The 21443-nt window shown below is 45.1% G+C and overlaps 1 protein-coding gene across 2 annotated transcripts in view; it reads right to left on the reverse strand.

Moving 5' to 3' along the window:
• Positions 1 to 21443, reverse strand: part of HECTD4 (HECT domain E3 ubiquitin protein ligase 4) — a 214682-nt gene that overhangs the window by 122657 nt on the left and 70582 nt on the right. The window contains exons 11-17 of one of the 2 annotated variants that reach the window (XM_073676353.1): positions 21063 to 21203; positions 19502 to 19734; positions 17487 to 17632; positions 16619 to 16689; positions 15774 to 15879; positions 12119 to 12239; positions 9709 to 9831 (exon numbers count right to left, since the gene is read on the reverse strand). In XM_073676353.1, coding sequence (XP_073532454.1) covers positions 9709 to 9831; positions 12119 to 12239; positions 15774 to 15879; positions 16619 to 16689; positions 17487 to 17632; positions 19502 to 19734; positions 21063 to 21203 — 941 coding nt within the window. Of the gene's footprint in view, positions 1 to 9702; positions 9832 to 12118; positions 12240 to 15773; positions 15880 to 16618; positions 16690 to 17486; positions 17633 to 19501; positions 19735 to 21062; positions 21204 to 21443 lie in introns of both variants that reach the window. The other variant, XM_073676352.1, reaches the window with a different exon arrangement.

Genomic DNA, 21443 nt, shown 5'->3' on the forward strand with positions numbered 1-21443 from the left:
CATGTAAACCCTTTCTAAAAGAATGTAAATACGATTCTAAAAAAAAAGCACCAATATCCACTAAAAATAGCAAGATTACTAATTCAGTTTAATAAAGATATTAATAATTTACATGTTTTTTTTAAATTATGGGGTAACATAAAACCTGATTTAAATCAATAGTTCATTTCTCTATCGCTTCATTGGGGGACACAGGACCATGGGTGAATGCTGCTGTCGCTAGGAGGTTGACACTAGGCAAAAAAGAAAAATAGCTCCTCCTCCGCAGTATGCACCCGCCTACAGGCACCAAGCTCACCATTTTAAGCTTAGTGTCAGTAGGAGGTAGACCTGGATCCTAACTGATCCAACCCTGTTGTGTTTTATTAATCTTTGTTCTTTCTTTTTCAGATACAGCTCTTCAGGGCTAACAGGGAACACTGCGACCCCTGTTAACCCATCTCACAAGCGACCGAGAGGGCAGTGTGGCAACCCCCACATCGCCCACTCTCGGACCTGCTGGGCAGGACTTATCCCCTGTCACCTCAGGGTGTCTCAGGGTGATTTCTGGTGGCCAGTCCTTGCCTGTTCCCCACCCCAGCCCCCTCCTCGGAGCGGCCTGGGAGGGAGACTGTGGTCCCTGCGGGTGACCTTCCCCCAGATTCTGGGGTTGACACCTTCTCCTGCACTGTCCAGGAACGGACAGTGCGGGAAGGAGGAAAAGCCAGAATCCCCCCTTTTCCACAGAGGACATCCTGAGACCATCCTCAGAGGGGAAGAGGAAGAAGACGTATGGGATCCTAAGAGCACAAAGAGGTATTTCTTACCGTCTTTCAGTCGCAGGTCCCAGTTCCCCAGCGTTGCGGCCCCCCCCCCCTCTCACCAAACATGTCGCTTACTCTACAGCGCTTCCCGGGTCACGCCCACATCTTCTGCGCCCTCCCTCCTTCTTCCCCATTTTGCGCGGCAATTCTGCCCGCGCTTTTCTCCGCCGGGGGGGGGTGTCTCCGGGGGGCGGCCCCTCTTACCGACAGGTATACGCCCCTCCGATATCGACCAACCAGGGCCGAGGAGCATGGTGACACTTCCGCTACGCCCTCGGGTTTCCCGCGGGCCTATCAGGTCGGGTCCTTCTGGCCCGTCCCCTTCCCATCCGCCTATCAGAGCCTCGGCACTCCTCGTCATCAGGGCAGCTTACTTTACTCCTCCCCTACGCCGATTCCATCACTCTGCCTCACCGCAGATCTTCTTCCGGCGGCACCTACTTTGTCTTCCAGCAGTGACCCGCTCCAGACTCACCTCCGGAGTTCCGTTGGGGGGACACGGGACAGTGTTTTCTTCAGGATCGGGTAGGCTCTGTCTTAACACCGACCCACACCCTTTCCTGCCCAGAGCCGCCCTCCTCTGCAGTTTCCCTGGTGGGGCACATATGCCCAAACCCAGGGAGCTCTCAGTCCATCCCTCTCACATTGTCACATACTACGCCTGTACTCTTTGCGGTACTAAGTGGTCCGCGGGTCTCACAACAGCTTTCTGCTCGATTTACAAACCTCCCACCATGCTGGCACCCCAGGATCCCCCCACCACCCAGGACGAAGGAACTCCCTGACCTCCGGAGTGGGCTGTTGCTATGTACCAATCTGTCTCTGACCTCACCAAGGTATATCAATCTCTGGTGCAGGTCTTAGAAAGCTTACCAGAACGCTTGCCTATGTTATCCACGGCCACCAGTGCTCCGAACGTTCCCACAGATGGTTCGCAGGCACCCCTGTCCCCTCCTCCCAGGGGCAGACTGAGAGCATGTTCTCAGAAACGGACTCATACAAGCTCGTCCTCCAGCTCTCCAGACTCCAAGATGCTCTCTGCGTCTCACACCTCTTCCCCGGAGGTCGCCCTGGGATCTAACTCTGTATCAGATTCAGACTCTGGTTCCGACTCAGACCAGTATTCCAAGATCCAGGACATGATTGACAGTCTTATAACGGCCGTCAATCAGACTCTGCATGTTAAAGAGGACGAGAGCCCTTCTCAGGACTACTCCGTTTCTTTCAAAAGAATTAAGCGACCCGCACGCACTTTCTCCAACCATGCAGAATTTGACGGTGTTTTTCAAAAACAGTGGGAGCATCCAGAAAAGTGCTTTACAGGAAAGAAACAGTTAAACGTCCTATACCCGTTTAACCACGACCTTATCAGTAAATGGACGGAGTCCCCAGCTGTGGATCCTCCTGTCTCTCGCCTCTCAGCCAAGACGGTGCTGTCTCTTCCGGACGGTTCCTCCTTTAAAGATACTATGGATAGACAGGTTGAGGCCCTGGCTAAGTCAGCCTTTGAGCCCGCTTGCACCTCCCTTTGCCCTTCCTTCGAATCAACTTGGGTATCTAAAGCGGTGTCTGCATGGGCCAAACAGCTCAGGCAGGGCATCCTAACGGGGGCCTCCCCGGACGATCTGGCCGACCTAGCGGATCAAATTGGCCACGCAGGGAAATATCTACTCACGGCGTCCCTCGACGCCGCTGTATGCTCAGCCCGGGTCTCTAGCAATCTTATTGCCTTACGTAGAATTCTTTGGCTTAAGGCTTGGAGCGCCGACCCGGCTTCCAAAAGATCTCCGACTAATCTCCCTTTTCAAGGCTCAAGGCTGTTTGGGTCTAAGTTAGACCAGATCATCTCTGATGCCACTGGGGGCAAGAGCACCTCCCTTCCCCAGCCCAGACCAAAACGCCTTTTTCCTAGGAGACGTTCCCTTCAGTTCCGGTCCTTTCGTCAGTTCGCTCAACCAAATCCCTCCTCTCAACAGGACCGTACTCCAGCACAGAGGGAGAGACGTAAGCCTTCCTTTAGGCCCACTCCTAACTGGCGCCCAAAGGGTCGCTCCTCCAAGTCCTCTGGGTCCCGATCATGATCCAACAGGTTTTCCTCAGCATGACGGGTCACTCCCACCTGGGACTTCTCCCAGGGTGGGCGGCCATCTGCTTCTGTTCCGAGACTCTTGGCTATCGGCAATAGAGGATGCCTGGGTCAAGGAGATTGTTACCTCCGACTACAAAATCGAATTCAACTCCAGCCCAGGAAAACAATTCCTCAGGTCCGCCCTCCTCAACCATCTCTGCTTCCCGGTTTCCTTCAGGCCATCGCCTTACTTCTGCGCTCAGGAGTCATAGTCCCCGTCCCCTTTCAGGAAAAGTTTTCCGGTTTTTACTCCAATCTTTTCGTTGTTCCAAAAAAGGACGGCTCACTACGTCCGCTTCTGGATCTCAAACAGCTAAACCAACAAGTACGCATCCGGCAGTTCAGGATGGAGTCCCTCAGGTCGGTAATAGCCTCGATGGAAACCGAGGAATATCTATGTTCAGTGGACATTCAGGACGCGTATTTTCACATCCCAATCTGCGCATCACATCAGAAGTTCCTTCGCTTTTCCTTCCAGAACGCACATTACCAGTTCACTACCCTCCCCTACGGCCTCGCCTCAGCCCCAAGGGTCTTCACGAAAGTAATGGAAACAGTCATGGCCATTCTTCGAACAAGGGGAATTGTAATCATCCCCTACCTCGACAACCTGTTAATCAAAGGCCCCACGTTCAGGGACTGTCTCCACAGCATCCAGATCACCTTGAAAACACACTCTCGGTTAGGCTGGTTGATCAACACAGACAAATCCTCCCTGGTCCCATCCCAACGCTTAACCTTTCTAGGGATGCAATTCGACACGACCCGTGCCCTCCTTGCGAGGGAAAAGATAAACTCTCTATAGCAAGGGATCCACCTTCTCTCCGACCCAAGTCCACACTCCCTTCGTCTATGCATGAGTGTCCTGGGAAAAATGGTGGCAGCCATGGAAGCACTGCCGTACCCGGCCTCTTCAACTAGCCCTTCTCTCAGCTTGGGACAAGAACCCGTCATCTCTAGATCGACGAATCAGGTTACCTCGTCAAATGAGAGGGTCTCTAACCTGGTGGTCCCGCCCTTCTTCCTTCAGACCCGGGAGGTCATTCCTACCGCTGCGCTGTCAGGTGGTCACCACCGATGCCAGTCTTATCGGTTGGGAGGCAGTCTTCCTTCACCACACGGTGCAGGGCCGGTGGAGCCCCCACGAAGTTTCCCTACCGATCAACATTTTGGAGATGAGGGCAATTTACCTGGCGTTGCATCACTGGCAGGAGATCCTAGCAGGGTTCCCAGTCCGTGTACAATCGGACAATGCCACGACCGTGGCATACATAGACCATCAAGGAGGAACGCGCAAGCAAGCTCGCTTTAAGAGAGGTGGCAAGAGTGCTAGTTTGGGCCGAGAAGACCGTTCCAGCAATCTCAGCAGTCCACATCCCAGGGGTAGACAATTGGGCGGCCTTGCCTCAGGAGAATGGTCTCTCCATCCTGAGGTGTTTCACCAAATCTGCTTACGGTGGAGCACGCCGGACGTTGACCCATGGCGTCTCGGTTAAACCACAAGGTCCCATCCTTTGTAGCTCGGTCCCGCGATCCGCTAGCGATCGCTCAGGACGCGCTAGCCATATCATGGTTACAGTTCCAGCTGCCCTCTCTCTTTCCCCCTCTAGGGAGTACCGGTCATCCTAGTAGCCCCGGACTGGCCGAGACGCATCTGGTATGCGGATCTAGTAAACCTGCTCGTCGACTCCCCCTGGAGACTACCAGACCGTCCGGATCTTCTCTCTCAAGGGCCTATTCTTCATCAGAGTTCTCGTTCTCTGAATTTAATGGTATGGCCGCTGAGGCCATGGTGTTGAAGAAGGCGGGTTTTACTGACGTCATTCAGACACTATTTAACGCCAGAAAACCCGCTACCTCGCGCATATACAGTACAGACCAAAAGTTTGGACACACCTTCACATTTAAAGATCTTTCTGTATTTTCATGACTATGAAAATTGTACATTCACACTGAAGGCATCAAAACTATGAATTAACACATGTGGAATTATATACTTAACAAAAAGGTGTGAAACAACTGAAAATATGTCTTATATTCTAGGTTCTTCAAAGTAGCCACCTTTTGCTTTGATGACTGCTTTGCACACTCTTGGCATTCTCTTGATGAGCTTCAAGAGGTAGTCACCGGAAATGGTTTTCACTTCACAGGTGTGCCCTGTCAGGTTTAATAAGTGGGATTTCTTGCCTTATAAATGGGGTTGGGAACATCAGTTGTGTTGTGCAGAAGTCTGGTGGATACACAGCTGATAGTCCTACTGAATAGACTATTAGAATTTGTATTATGGCAAGAAAAAAGCAGCTAAGTAAAGAAAAACGAGTGGCCATCATTACTTTAAGAAATGAAGGTCAGTCAGTCCGAAAAATTGGGAAAACTTTGAAAGTGTCCCCAAGTGCAGTTGCAAAAACCATCAAGCGCTACAAAGAAACTGGCTCACATGAGGACCGCCCCAGGAAAGGAAGACCAAGAGTCATCTCTGCTTCTGAGGATAAGTTTAACTGAGTCACCAGCCTAAGAAATCGCAGGTTAACAGCAGCTCAGATTAGAGACCAGGTCAATGCCACATAGAGTTCTAGCAGCAGACACATCTCTTCAACAACTGTTAAGAGGAGACTTTGTGCAGCAGGCCTTCATGGTAAAATAGCTGCTAGGAAACCACTGCTAAGGACAGGCAACAAGCAGAAGAGACTTGTTTGGGCTAAAGAACACAAGGAATGGACAATAGACCAGTGGAAATCTGTGCTTTGGTCTGATGAGTCCAAATTTGAGATCTTTGGTTCCAACCACCATGTCTTTGTGCGACCCAGAAAAGGTGAACGGATGGACTCTACATGCCTGGTTCCCACCGTGAAGCATGGAGGAGGAGGTGTGATGGTGTGGAGGTGCTTTGCTGGTGACACTGTTGGGGATTTATTCAAAATTGAAGGCATACTGAACCAGAATGGCTACCACAGCATCTTGCAGCGGCATGCTATTCCATCCAGTTTGCGTTTAGTTGGACCATCATTCATTTTTCAACAGGACAATGACCCCAAACACACCTTCAGGTTGTGTAAGGGCTATTTGACCAAGAAGGAGAGTGATGGGGTGCTACGCCAGATGACCTGGCCTCCACAGTCACCAGACCTGACCCCAATCGAGATGGTTTGGGCTGAGCTGGACCGCAGAGTGAAGGCAAAAGGGCCAACAAGTGCTAAGCATCTCTGGGAACTCCTTCAAGATTGTTGGAAGACCATTTCCGGTGACTTCCTCTTGAAGCTCATCAAGAGAATGCCAAGAGTGTGCAAAGCAGTCATCAAAGCAAAAGCTGGCTACTTTGAAGAACCTAGAATATAAGACATATTTTCAGTTGTTTCACACTTTTTTGTTAAGTATATAATTCCACATGTGTTAATTCATAGTTTTGATGCCTTCAGTGTGAATGTACAATTTTCATAGTCATGAAAATACAGAAAAATCTTTAAATGAGAAGGTGTGTCCAAACTTTTGGTCTGTACTGTACCACAGAACCTGGAGAGCCTTTTTTCGTCACTGCGAACAGAATCAGCTGGCTCCCATGTCTTTTTCCTTACCAGTCATTTTGGCCTTTCTTCAGTCTGGCCTGGAGGCGGGACTCTCTCTCAGCACTCTCAAAGGCCAAGTTTTGGCCTTGTCCATTCTTTTCCAACGCAGCTTGGCTGGCCGTCCTCAGGTCAAGACGTTTCTACAAGGGGTGGCCCACTTGGCGCCTCGTTATCGCCCTCCAGTGGACCCATGGGACCTTAATATGGTCCTAAGCGTTCTACAACAGCCCCCGTTTGAACCCATTCAGGACATCTCAGCCTCTCTTCTCTCCTGGAAGGTGGCTTTTCTGGTAGCGGATACCTCAATTAGGAGGGTGGCAGAGCTCGCAGCTCTGTCGGTCGCCTTTTCTGGTCTTCAATCAGGACAAGGTAGTGCTCAGGCCAGTGCCTTCCTTTTTGCCAAAAATGGTCTACTCTTTTCACATTAATGAGGACATTGTTTTGCCTTCCTTTTGCCCGACTCCAGTGCATCCACGGGAGAAGTCCCTGCACAAACTGGACCTGGTCAGAGCGCTACGTGTGTACCTTTCTAGAACGGCCTCCTTCGGCGTTCGGATGCCCTTTTTGTCATCCCTGAAGGGAATCGCAAGGGTGTTCCTGCTTCCAAGTCAACCATCGCCCGTTGGATACGTTCGACCATTTTGGAGGCATATCGCATCTCGGACAAACCTCCCCCTCAGGGAGTAAGGGCTCACTCCACCAGGGCGGTGGGGGCCTCTTGGGCGGTCCGCCATCAGGCTTCGGCCTCTCAAATCTGTAAGGCCGCAACTTGGTCTTCACTCCACACCTTTTCAAGGTTTTACAAGGTCCACACTTATTGTTCGGCTGATGCCAGTCTTGGATAGAAGGTCCTGCAGGCGGCGGTTGCCGCAGTCTGACCTAGTCTGTGACTATCTAGTGTTCTCCCACCCAAGGGACTGCTTTGGGACGTCCCATGGTCCTGTGTCCCCCAATGAAGCGATAGAGAAAGAGGGATTTTTGGTACTCACCGTAAAATCTCTTTCTTGGAGCCTTCATTGGGGGACACAGCACCCTCCCTGATTTTGGGCATATGTCCAATTGGCCCTGTTGGGCATATGTCCAATTGGCCCTGTTGGGCATCTCATTCAGTTTTCACGGTTGTGTCCCGCTGGGCATTGCATTGTTGGTTTTTTTATGCTTCTCCTACAGCTTTAGCCACTAACTGGTGAGCTTGGTGCCTGTAGGCGGGTGCATACTGCGGAGGAGGAGCTATTTTTCTTTTTTGCCTAGTGTCAACCTCCTAGCGACAGCAGCATACACCCATGGTCCTGTGTCCCCCAATGAAGGCTCCAAGAAAGAGATTTTACGGTGAGTACCAAAAATCCCTCTTTTCTAGTCGCTTCCCTTTCAAGTCTACCACGAAATATAAAAAGCACTAATTACAAAAAGTTTGGTTTGTGAGCTTTTGGGGGCCAGTGACAAAAATGTTAAAATGCAGTAAGTGCTGAGCAGGACATCTTCTACTGGTGTTTCTCCTATAGGCTTTAAAAAATGCATGTTCAAAATGACAAACAAAAAATGGCAATAAAAAAGCATGTAAAAATTCAAATTAAATGCATGTTAAAAAAATATTGCTGGCCTGTTTTGTGTGAAATTTTACATGCAATATTTAAAAATAAACATTTTGTTAAAGAAATTTTGCCTGCAAAAACATTAGTCTTTATATCACATTAACCATAAATATTTAATCTAATCTACGAATCTCAGGAAGGGGCATCTGTACAGCATTAAAAAAAAAATAACTATAGAGGAAAGATCTTTCAGAACCACCCTAAAAACACTACTTACATTGTTAGGAGCCCTCCAGGCACACTGTAGCCTCGGCTTACATCATTAGGAGCCCTCCAGGGGACACTGTAGGCTCGGCTTACATTATTAGGAGCCCTCCAGGGGACACTGTAGGCTCGGCTTACATTTTTAGGAGCCCTCCAGGGGACCCTGTAGGCTCGGATTACATTATTAGGAGCCCTCCAGGGGACCCTGTAGCCTCGGCTTGCATTATTAGGAGCCATCCAGGGGACACTGTAGGCTCGGCTTACATTATTAGGAGCCCTCTAGGGGACACTGTAGGCTCGGCTTACATTATTAGGAGCCCTCCAGGGGACACTGTAGGCTCGGCTTGCATTATTAGGAGCCATCCAGGGGACACTGTAGGCTCCGCTTGCATTATTAGGAGCCATCCAGGGGACACTGTAGGCTCGGCTTACATTATTAGGAGCCCTCCAGGGGACACTGTAGGCTCGGCTTACATTATTAGGAGCCCTCCAGAGGACACTGGAGGCTTGGCTTACATTATTAGGCGCCCTCCAGGGGACACTGTAGGCTCGGATTACATTATTAGGAGCCCTCCAGGGGACCCTGTAGCCTCGGCTTGCATTATTAGGAGCCATCCAGGGGACACTGTAGGCTCAGCTTACATTATTAGGAGCCCTCTAGGGGACACTGTAGCCTCGGCTTGCATTATTAGGAGCCATCCAGGGGACACTGTAGGCTCCGCTTGCATTATTAGGAGCCATCCAGGGGACACTGTAGCCTCGGCTTGCATTATTAGGAGCCCTCCAGGTGACGCTGTAGGCTCAGCTTACATTATTAAGAGCCCTCCAGGGGACACATTAGGCTCGGCACATATACGTAAAAATGTCCTTTTCTCATTACCTCCTCCAGGAAATGTAACCATGCACTAATCTAAAATCATTTACATAGTCCATTTTATTTTTTATTTCTGAATGTAATATTGCCAACCATCTAATAAAGCGAAATAGAAACATGCAAAAATGCTCCCTATTGTACACCCCAAAATGTACAGATACCAATTCTATTTTATACACAGCTCTCATTGTTTCTGCCATCTTGTTCCCGGCACAATATGTTTCTCACATAGATGTCTGTACGGAGTCTATGGCTGTCCTATGCAGCATTTGTTCCTGAGCGCCACCTTCTTACAGTGTTCAAGCATAAAGTCATTGCACGGCCATGTTTAAGCCATATATTGGTGGTTGTAAGGGGGATCTATGCCTGCTCTGACTATGAATGGCGAGGATATATCACGACTATAGAGTTCGCCTTCGGCAGTATACTACTTGACATGGTGATTTCATACTGGAAATTGTGATGGTCAATGAAATGTTCTACAAGTGACAATGACAAACAAAAAGAGAACATTATTAGAATAAAAGCTGGTGTTTACCTGTACCTTCAATGTCTCCCCTTGCAGGGAGCTGTCACTGTCATCACTCTCATCAGGTTTGATTAAGACAGTATTACTAAGTAGGTGATTTTGTACAGCCATCAGATAGCGCAGGCATGGTGAGGCAACCTTAAAACACACAAAAACATTTTAAATGTGTGAACTTTACAAATATCGCCTCCTTCTCAACGGCATAGATTGCAGAAAAGTGCTACTGCCAGTTTTTCCATATTGCACTTACATAAACGAGGAATCTTTGCAGATAAAGCAGTTCTAAATCCAAGGCCCGACCTGCTCTGATATTACTTGCAGAGAACTACTCATGGACAAATTGTCCTTATTAGGAGCTGAAATTCTCATTTCTAAAGTAGTAATAAAGTATTAGTAAGTGCAGGGATTCTAGTCTAACGCCACAGAGCGAGCAGTCAATCATAGTGCCGGGGCGTGCTTATAGCCATTACTCACTGTGGACCGAGCGGGGACTGAAAGCCAAAATATAGAATGAATCCTGCACTCTGTAGGTAGAGAATATTTATTGGCATCATCCAAAGTATTGGAGTATAGTGTACAAGATGATGATCCTCTACGTCTAGAGGAAAGAGGGTTTAATTATATTCACAGACACAGATTTTTTACTGTAAGACAGGGATGTCAAACTCAAATACACAAAGGGCCAAAATGAAAAACTTGGACAAAGTCGCGGGCCAACCAGTATATCGTATAATGGGGCCCGCATAGTCCTCCATGCAGAATAATGGGGCCCGCATAGTCCTCCGTACAGAATAATGGGGCCCGCATAGTCCTCCGTACAGAATAATGGCCCCGCATAGTCCTCCGTACAGAATAATGGCCCCGCATAGTCCTCCGTACAGAATAATGGCCCCGCATAGTCCTCCGTACAGAATAATGGCCCCGCATAGTCCTCCGTACATAATAATGGCCCCACATAGTCCTCCATACAGAATAATGGCCCCACATAGTCCTCCATACAGAATAATGGCCCCACATAGTCCTCCATACAGAATAATGGCCCCACATAGTCCTCCATACAGAATAATGGCCCCACATAGTCCTCCATACAGAATAATGGCCCCACATAGTCCTCCATACAGAATAATGGCCCCACATAGTCCTCCATACAGAATAATGGCCCCACATAGTCCTCCATACAGAATAATGGCCCCACAAATTCCTCCATACAGAATAATGGCACCACATAGTCCTCCATACAGAATAATGGCCCCACATAGTCCTCCATATAGAATAATGGCCCCACATAAGGGTGGTGGTTCTGCTGTCGCGAGCCAGATTTGTCCCATGGGCCAGAGTTTGACATGTATGCTGTAAGAGCAGTGAGACTATGGAGCTCTCTGCCACATGGTGTTGTAATGGATGATTCACTATTAAAATTCAAGAAGGGCCTGGATGCCTGTCTTAAGAAATATGATATTACAGGTATAAGGGCATTAGATTCTGTGATTCCATAGAACTAGTTTCATTGCTGTATGTGGAGTCAAGATGGAATTTTCTCCCTAATTCTGGCGCTATTAGTGTCTTCCCCATGGGGTTTTTGCCTTCCTCTGGATCAACATATTAGGCTATAGGTTGATCTCGATGGACTTAAGTCTACCTTCTACCTTAAAAACTATGAAACTATGTTTTGGTCCCAAAAGACATTTGTCAAAAATACACTATAAAAAATACAACATAATGTATTGGAACATGAAAGACATATCTCAACATAAAGTATTTAGTTGAAAAAGAAACAAATATAGCAATGTTAGAAAATCATATTCATTGCATATGAATTAAATCACTCAGTGAGGGCACATAAAAAAATAGAAAAGAGCAGGGAAAAGTACAAGAAAGCAAATGAAAAATATTGAGTCACATTAAGTAACTTGTTGGTACATCATCATATCATGCACCAGAAAAACCTATCAACCAACTGATCTAGTTCGTGTTTAGATGCCAGTTCAATCATGTGTATTTGATAAAAGTCTTTTGGGACTGAAACGTCATCTTGTACACTATACGCCTAAAGATGATACCAATAAAATATTCTTTATCTAAAGAGAGATGGATTCATTTCTACAGTTTTTTACAGAGTGTGACCCTATTCAAACACAACATACCCTAGATGTGCCATATTTACTCAAATATATGACTGAAAGCCGACGGTTGTCGTGAGTAATAAAGATAATTTTGTCCCTGTAGCCAATTTTTCAGTAAGGCGACCGGACAGAATTATAACACTATTAACCTGTAGACTAACCTCATATCTGTAGGTTAATAGCGTTCAGGGACACGACATGTTCCCTTTAACCTACTATGAAAAATTGTTGACAAGGAAGCAACAGTATGAATAAATACAAAAGTACAGAACAAGAAGTTACATGGTGGACACCGGTCTTACAGGCACGGTTGATAAGAGTCTTTGGAATTCTTCTTTAGACACAGTTTGGCACTTGGTGATGAGAACACAAGATTCACGAACAACAATCTTCAAAATATAGTGCAATAGTTCATCATTTAGCCTAAAAGAAATAAAAAACAAAAAATGTGGATGCAGCAAAAAACCCTATAGTATACTTAAATTAAGTAATGCTACTAATAACAACAAAAACAAGCAGCTGTTCAATTTAATTATGAAAAATCCTCGCTGGTCTCAAGAAACCAGGGAATTCCACTGTCTACTTCACATTGCCTAAGTTACCAGCTATCTGCTGTCTATCAGGAGGCGGTCATTTAACTAGACAAGAAGCACGCTTGCAAGCTCTTTCCAACGGCTTGTAAGCGCTGCCCTAAAGCACACACACACACACACACATATATACACACACTGCTCAAAAATATAAAGGGAACACTCAAATAACACATCCTAGATCTGAATGAATGAAATATTCTCATTGAATACTTTGTTCTGTACAAAGTTGAATGTGCTGACAACAAAATCACACAAAAATCATCAATGGAAGTCAAATTTATTAACCAATGGAGGCCTGGATTTGGAGTCACCCCCAAAATTAAAGTGGAAAAACACACTACAGGCTGATCCAACTTTGATGTAATGTCCTTAAACCAAGTCAAAGTGAGGCTCAGTATTGTGTGTGGCCTCTGCGTGCCTGTATGACCTCCCTACAACGCCTGGGCATGCTCCTGATGAGGTTGTGGATGGTCTCCTGTGGGATCTCCTCCCAGACCTGGACTAAAGCATCAGACAACTCCTGGACAGTCTGTGGTGCAACGTGACGTTGGTGGATGGAGCGAGACATGATGTCCCAGAGGTGCTCAATCGGATTCAGGTCTGGGGAACGGATGGGCCAGTCCATAGCTTTAATGCCTTCATCTTACAGGAACTGTTGATGCACTCCAGCCACATGAGGTCTGGCATTGTCCTGCATTAGGAGGAACCCAGGGCCAACCGCACCAGCATATGGTCTCACAAGGGGTCTGAAGATCTCATCTCGGTACCTAATGGCAGGCTACCTCTGGCGAGCACATGGATGGCTGTACGGCCCTCCAAAGAAATGCCACCCCACACCATTACTGACCCACTGCCAAACCGGTCAAGCAGAAGGATGTTGCAGGCAGCAGATCGCTCTCCATGGCGTCTCCAGACTCTGTCACGTCTGTCACATGTGCTCAGTGTGAACCTGCTTTCATCTGTGTAGAGCACAGGGCGCCAGTGGCGACTTTGACAATCCTGGTGTTCTGTGGCAAATGCAAAGCGTCCTGCACGGTGTTGGGCTGTGAGAACAACCCCCATCTGTGGACGTTGGGCCCTCATACCACCCTCATGGAGTCGGTTTCTAACCGTTTGTGCAGACACATGCACATTTGTGGCATGCTGGAGGTTATTTTGCAGGGCTCCTCCTGTTCCTCCTTGCACAAAGGCGGAGATAGCGGTCCTGCTGCTGACTTGTTGCCCTCCTACGGCCCCCTCCACGTCTCCTGGTGTACTGGCCTGTCTCCTGGTAGCACCTCCAGCCTCTGGACACTAAACTGACAGACGCAGCAAGCCTTCTTGCCACAGCTTGCATTGATGTGCCATCCTGGATGAGCTGCACTACCTGAGAAACTTCTGTGGGTTGTAGAGTCCGTCTCATGCTACCAAGAGTGTGAAAGCACAACCAACATTCAAAAGTGACCAAAAGATCAGCCAGAAAGCATTGGTACTGAGATGTGGTCTGTGGTCCCCACCTGCAGAACCACTCCTTTGAGGGTGTCTTGATAATTGCCAATAATTTCCATCTATTGTCTATTCCATTTGCACAACAGCATATGAAATTGATTGTCAATCAGTGTTGCTTCCTAAGTGGACAGTTTGATTTCCTTGGCGTTATATTCTGAGATATATATATATATATATATATACATACACACACACACACGTATAAGCAGAGGTACCTAATTTTACCACAAAAAACTGGGAATACTTATTGACTCGAGTATAAGCCTAGGATGAGAAATGCAGCAGCTACTGGTAAATTTCACCATCCTGGTAAGTATTGCCCCCTCATCCCCAATCCTGGTATGCATGGCCACCTCATCCCCCAATCCTGGTATGCATGGCCACCTCATCCCCCAATCCTGGTATGCATGGCCCTCTCATCCCCCAATCCTGGTATGTATGGCCCCCTCATTCCCCAATCCTGGTATGCATGGTCCCCACATCCCCCAATCCTGGTATGCATGGTCCCCACATCCCCTAATCCTGGTATGCATAGCCTCCTCATCCCCCAATCCTGGTATGTATGGCCCCCCTCATCCCCCAATCCTAGTATGCATGGCCTCCTCATCCCCCAATCCTGGTATGTATGGCCCCCCTCATCCCCCAATCCTAGTATGCATGGCCTCCTCATCCCCTAATACTGGTATGTGTGGCCCCCTCATCCCCCAATCCTAGTATGCATGGCCTCCTCATCCCCTAATCCTGGTATGTGTGACCCCATCACAGCACACTTAAAAAAATAAACACACGGGAACGTGTGTGGAGAGGAGCGAATATGCATTCACTTTAGTAGCGGGCACTGTCAGCAGAAGCCGCGGGTCAGCACTCCTTCGTGCCCGCTGATAATGAGAAATGAAAATTCCCTCTTCTCCACGCACATGGGAGTGGAGAAGAGGGAATATTCATTTCTCTTTAGTAACGGGCACACGTGGTAGCTGCAGCAGAGGCTACTGCGTGTGCCCGGCTCCTCCGCAAACCCCTCCCCCCCACTATCCACCAATGGAATCTATATATTCTCGGGTATGTACCCGAGTATAAGCCGACGGGGGCTTTTTCAGCATAAAAAATGTGCTGAAAAACTCGGCTTATACCGAGTATATACGGTATACGTTTTTTTTTTTCTTTTGTGATCTGAATCTAGAAAAAGGTATTTTGAGTATTGTTTTTTGTTTGTTTTTTTACCATTCATGAATCCAAATAACATGATTAAAATATTTTTCAGGTTTTTTACGGTCGCATGGATTCCTAGAATATATAAGCTTTTAGTTATTTCGTAATGTATATTGCTCAGTTTTCCACTTTATTTTGGACATCTTAAAATCTCCCACTACAGCAAAAACAGCTTCCTGCCACTCCACATGTCACTGTCTATGCAAAGTAGACACACATTGATTATCCAATCTCCAGGTCAAATATTGATGCATCTATTCACTATGTAGCACTCATGAAGCGAAGTGAAGCCTGAAACTGAAAAGGCAGAAGTAGTAATAAACCATTTCAGTCTTCTCCCTAAAGTCCTCAGATGTCTTTAACAGACAAGTCAAAGGCTACTGCTAGACAGAAGAGTTAATGTAACAACATCAAAAGATAATGGTCATTTAAGAATTGGTCAACAGGCAGAATAATATCAATTAATGTAAAAGTAACAACCAAAAAGACTACTAAAATGTATACATTGAATCTTTATAAATAAGACACACAAAATTTTAGATAGATAAATAGAAAGACATTGATTTAGAAATATGCAGAAATACCTAACAACTTTCTACAAGTCTAAGTTGGTAATTCTGTTCACTTGGTTCTTTAAAATGACTTTGCTTCTGTAAGAGAAATATACCTGTAATGCTCATCTTCATCACTCCCAAACCGGTTATTCTGGAGCTGTTCTGTCAAGTTTGTCAAAATAACATCTCGGAGTTGGGAAAGCCCACAATTCCGGTCACCTGAAAAAAAAAAAAAAAAATCAACCAATACAACTACTGTTATTTTTCGCATATCTTATATTAAAGGGGTCGTCCACTACTAGGACAACCCCTTCTTTAACTAAATGTTCGGCCCCAATAAAATAAAAAATCCTATACTAGCCTTCCGTGCTGGCTCTGTTCCAGCGGTGTCGGCACTCGCGGTCCCGGGTCTGTTTGTCCGAAGGCGGGGACAGTAATGCCAAAGCTGATTGGGTGCCGGGGATCACGTGTCATTCCACCGCATCACAGCCCCGAAACCACAAGTGCTGACACTGCTGGAATGGAGCCAGCACGGGAGGGGAGTATAGGTTTTTTTATTTTACCAGGGCCGAACATTTAGTTTAAGAAGGGGTTGTCCTAGTAGTGGATAACCACTTTAAATATGTTCTGCAAAATCAAGCAATAGAATTACTGTTATTTTGCCCATATGTTTTTCATCCGTTTTTCGTTGTGTTTTAATTCTTTACATATCCATTAGGCTTTTTATATTTTGGAGGTTGGGGGATGGTCCATTCCAACTAAATTACAATTCAGAAATCGTATAACAGCCATTTAAATAACATATCTGCAATTTTACAAGTGCAGTACAGGATCCCACTGTAAGTGAACATCATTTTTTTTTTTTACAGATATGAAAATCTATTTTTCACAACTACTAACACATTACAATCTAAATAAATGCCTTAAGATTGATCGTGTCACTTAAAAGCATTCTTACCTTCTGTTAAAATCAGCTTGAGTAAGTTATTGATTTCCATCTCTCCAGGGTTTAAAATGTTTAAGCCGAAGCTGCAGAAGCAACAAATTCAAGGTCAAGATAAACTAACATCAGAGGACAGCCATTAATTGAGACATACACTGCAGTCATATAATTTACCATAACGGATGTTGCAAATCTCCATGCACAGCATTGGGTAGAAAATAGGGTTGTAAATCTGTCATTATTCATCGTTTATTCTGCAGATATCTACGCAGTTTGTGAAGGCTAAATAGGCTTAGCAGGCAATAAATGGATTGTTTACATGGCCCAGAGAACTATGGCATTCTGCTCTATGCGGTGATAAATTCCTCTGATTGTCAGATATACGGATTACTGGCACCCAACATGGCCCGATTGTTAACCTGGGCATAATTATTGTGTGGCCTTCCTGCTAGGACAAACAACACAACCACTCTGATTAGTGTTAGTGCTATTTATTTTGCAGTTTTGTTGCCAATTCAGACACGATTTTAGTGAAAGCTCTCAAAAAGTAGCAATAGCAACAAAAACGTAAAGATTAGATTGACTGAAATTAGATTCTTTGTACAAACATCACTTGCCTGGCCATGTAGACCTTGTGTCTATGTTAAGAGAAATATCTGGTTATTTCCCTTCATATATTGTGCATCGTGAATATATTGTAGCAAAAAAAAATAATGTATCTTTTATATTATATAAATTTATATTAATACAGCATTTTGAGAAAAAAAGATTAAACGCAAGATAAAAAAAAGAAAATAGTGTGATAGTACACACAGCTAGGATTCTGAACAACAAAGCTCTGATCCGGTCAACTAAATGCTATAATCAAGCCAAAGTGACCTACCTAATAGCCAGACAGACCTCCTTCTGGATTTCAGGGCAGATTTGGTCCTTTGGTGCCATAAGCAGCTGCCATAACAACAACCCAGCCCTGCGGATTGTATCTCGGTTTCTCTCGGTTTGAGGGTTAAGGAAAAATTTGAAGACAACCTGAAAATACAATGTTGCTCTACTTTAATAAATATAATAGGAATTATTCTATGATTAGCATTCATTTTGTAGGTACATTTCAGTTTCTACCACACAGTTTTAATAATCACAGAGTGACTCCCAAATCGTTAGTAGGATTGAAATAAATGTCAAAAGACAAGAGATCAAAAAGTGCAAAAAATAAAGCTGGAAAACATCCAAACTACATACATAAAAGTGTCTCCGTCTGAGGAGACAATGCCATGTAATTGTTAAAATATAACATACACATAGAAAGACATAGAAGGAATCAGTGACCTAATGTAAAGGAAACCCGACACTAAAACAGATCTATTAAAATAGGAACAGTAGGGTTATACTTTTAGGGGTTTTAGACTATTTAATCCCTTTTGTAACTCTTCTCTCTTCCTAATAATAAACTACTATACCTTTATTACCTTCTCTGTATGGGTCACATAACCCTTAGCTGTCATGTAACCACTGCTTTCTGCACCGGAATCGGACACTATGACAAGAGGCTGTCACTGATGAGGCGGCACAGGTAATAAAAGAATATTAGAAAAGTGATTCTTAGGAAGAGTTAGGACTTATGAAAGAGGGTGAAATAGTAGTAAAAAACCCCTTTAAAGAGACTGTCAGAACAGAATGACTGTTCAAACTAAGTACAGGAGCTCGGTGCTTCACGGCGGAATTAATCATTTATATACACCTGATAAGTTTTTCCCTCCATTCCCCCCTCTTTTTTATTGACAGCTCTGCCTTCATAGAACGAGAGAAGGACAGAGATAGATGGAAACCTAGCAGGTGGGAAGAAGGTGTATATAAATGATTGGCCCCACCATGAGGCGTCTGCTCTTGGTTTGAACAGTCATTTTGTGCTGACAGAGTCCGATTAAAAGTTCATGCGAACGGTAGCCTAATGAGCCAAACAGTAGGGCTGGAGAAAAAATCACTTGGTTCTGTGGAGTCACCGGAAGCCACAGTGATTGCCAGACAGTGAAAAGCATCATGGGCTTGAAGGGGTAACGTTTCTCCTTGTGCAGAGTGACAAGCCAGGCCTGGCATGCCAAGAGTGAGGAGACTTACAGGCCAAGCATCATGTGACACTGTGACTACTGTTTCTTGTTCATGTTATGACTGCACAAGATCAGAAAGTGATTTAATGTTTTATTAAATATCTGAATTCACCTTGAGAATCTCGCTATTCCAATTATTCCTCCTGAATATTTATAAATAAATTAACATGCGGGAGCCATCATTCCCTTTATCAAAATGGCATGCCCCAACAGTCTGGCACCTGCATCTGTTTCACGTCCATATTTTATTCATTGTTTTGACTGATATTACACATACCCATTATAGACTATACACGAGTTCACATGTCCTTTTTTTTGCAGATCAATTGTCCGCCCAAAATACAGAAAAAAAGAAACAAAAATGTCTGTTTTTGATCGGACCTGCAGAACAAACTTGCCCATTTAAGTGCATGGCTCCATGGAATCCATGTGTCATCTGAGCGTTGTATGTTTTTTACTGTTTCATTGGTACGAGACATTTTAAAAACACGCTTGTACGTATGAGAAGGATGGATGTCACTTTGATGGTTAAAAAAAAAGGACACATGGACAAAATGACAGGACACTGTTGCTGAATAACAACTAATTTTTTCTTGAATGCAGAAAACAAAAAGAAAAAATATATGGATGTAGATAGAGAATGGAGCTACAGGCTGCATTAAAATGATTAACTTGTGACTATCCAACTATAGCAGTATTTACATAGATTATGCAATTATATATAGGCATCTTTTAGAAGGTCATTTGTATTTTTTTTGTAAACTCCAAAAAGAAAAGTAACAAACTAAAGTACCTGAAACACCACAAGGATGCAGCGGATGATACATTTATCTCCATTGACCATGGCTTTCTCCATGATATCACATATGCTGCTCAGATGATGGGATTCGATTGGGTGCTGCTTTCCGAGGAAGGTAGTGATTGGCAGACTGTTGCTGTTGGCCAATAGGTTGAGCTGGTGAATGCACATGGCCCCCACATGATGAAGTAATTGGTTTATAACCTCATTTGTGGTCACTGCCTCTCCTGCAGAATAGATCAAAGAGAATTAGGGCGCAGTCAGACGACCGTATAAATGGGACCAAGATCGGACCGCAAGGCACAGACTGCCCGGAGGGTCTCCTGACTATATTTCTATGAAGCTGTCAGGAGACCCGCTGGCCAGTCCGTGCTTTGCAGTATGATGTAGATCCGATTTGCATGGACGTCTGACTGCGCCCTCAAATGGATGAACAAAAATAATTCGTAATTTTGAAGATGGCAGAATATCAGACTGCTTGCCATGAAACCGCTTATAAGTAGAGAACATCCACAAAAACAAGAATATAAAGCTGGCTAAGGGAACACTTCATGAAAATAAGTGACACGTGGCTTTGTCCGGAGCTCACTGAATGCTTATATCCTCGGTGGTGGTTAAGGAGTAAATTCCCAACAACTGAACTGTCCAGTATGACTAGAAGACCACTGTGCTGAGAACACAGATTGGGAAAAGCAGCTAGGCAGCAATCAAGATAAACAAAAAAGCAGCCTCACCGCGTCCTATTTATATGACTCAGTCCGTCTTACAATGTTGTGGGTCTCCAAACAGTAGCCGTGACTTACGGCTTCACATAAGAAAATAATTTTGGCGAGTCCCAAAACTAATTAAAATCCTCAATTTATTACAAAATAATTTAAAAGATCATACAGGTTATTCACTGAGCTCAGGGCTTTTTGCCAGAAACGCGTTGAGATGTATTCCCAACCGGTATAATCTTTTAAATTATTTTGTAATCAATTGAGGATTTTAACTATTTTTGGGACTCACCAACATTATTTTCTTACGCAGCAATCAAGTAGACTGTTCTCCATCACAGCGGCAGCACTAAAGTGGTTGTAAAAAAAATAGATCTGGCTACTGAGTATGTGTTCTAAAAAAGCGGTCCGCACCAACCTTTTCACTCCCCTCCATTCCTACATCAATGTTCTTGTGGTCCCTTGTTGGTCTCAGTTTCCAGTGATGTCTCTACATCCAGTACATACCAATGAGTGGCAGCTGCAGTCACATCCAAAACACCAGAACATGTAATGCAATGGAAATGGAGACCAGCAGGGGACGATGGAAGCACTGGTGCAAAATTGGTAAGAAATTTAACAGGTCAGGGCAATCTGTTCTCTTATTTTTACACATATTTAGTAGCCAGATTTTTTTTAAACAGGTGGTAAACACTAGTATTGAACTTCAATAAAATAGGCGACTTGCAAGAACGAGTCAATTATCCCACCAGAAAATATTTTGGAAAATCAACTTTTCTTAATTAGTCATATGCATTATAAAATTGTATACTACATCAGAAAAAGACAAAAGAAACTACCTCTGGGGTCAGCAATGACATGGGTGACTCCGAGTCTCTGACACACAACATGGAAAGCCTGGTTTCCGGGGTTACACCATTGGTCAATGTAGTCGTTAGAGCAGGTCCAGATCATATTATTCATAGTATCGTAACAAGCCCCTACAAGAACACAGGAATCTGGATTACTTCATTGTGACCTAACCCCCACCAAAGTACCATCCATAGGATTATATTTCACAGCATGCCTTGGCTTAGCAAACTGTGGTGGTGAGTGTTGAGTTCTCCTTCAATGGAAGTCTTCAAGCCTGTACAGACATCTGTCTGATATGGTTTAGTGAATCCTGCATTGAGCAGGGGGTTGGACAAGATGACCCTGGAGGTCCCTTCCAACTCTAACAT

The sequence above is a fragment of the Phyllobates terribilis genome, unplaced genomic scaffold (assembly GCF_046119375.1).
Source record: "Phyllobates terribilis strain yellow unplaced genomic scaffold, ASM4611937v1 Scaffold_1__5_contigs__length_1240528914, whole genome shotgun sequence".
Lineage (NCBI taxonomy): Eukaryota > Metazoa > Chordata > Amphibia > Anura > Dendrobatidae > Phyllobates > Phyllobates terribilis.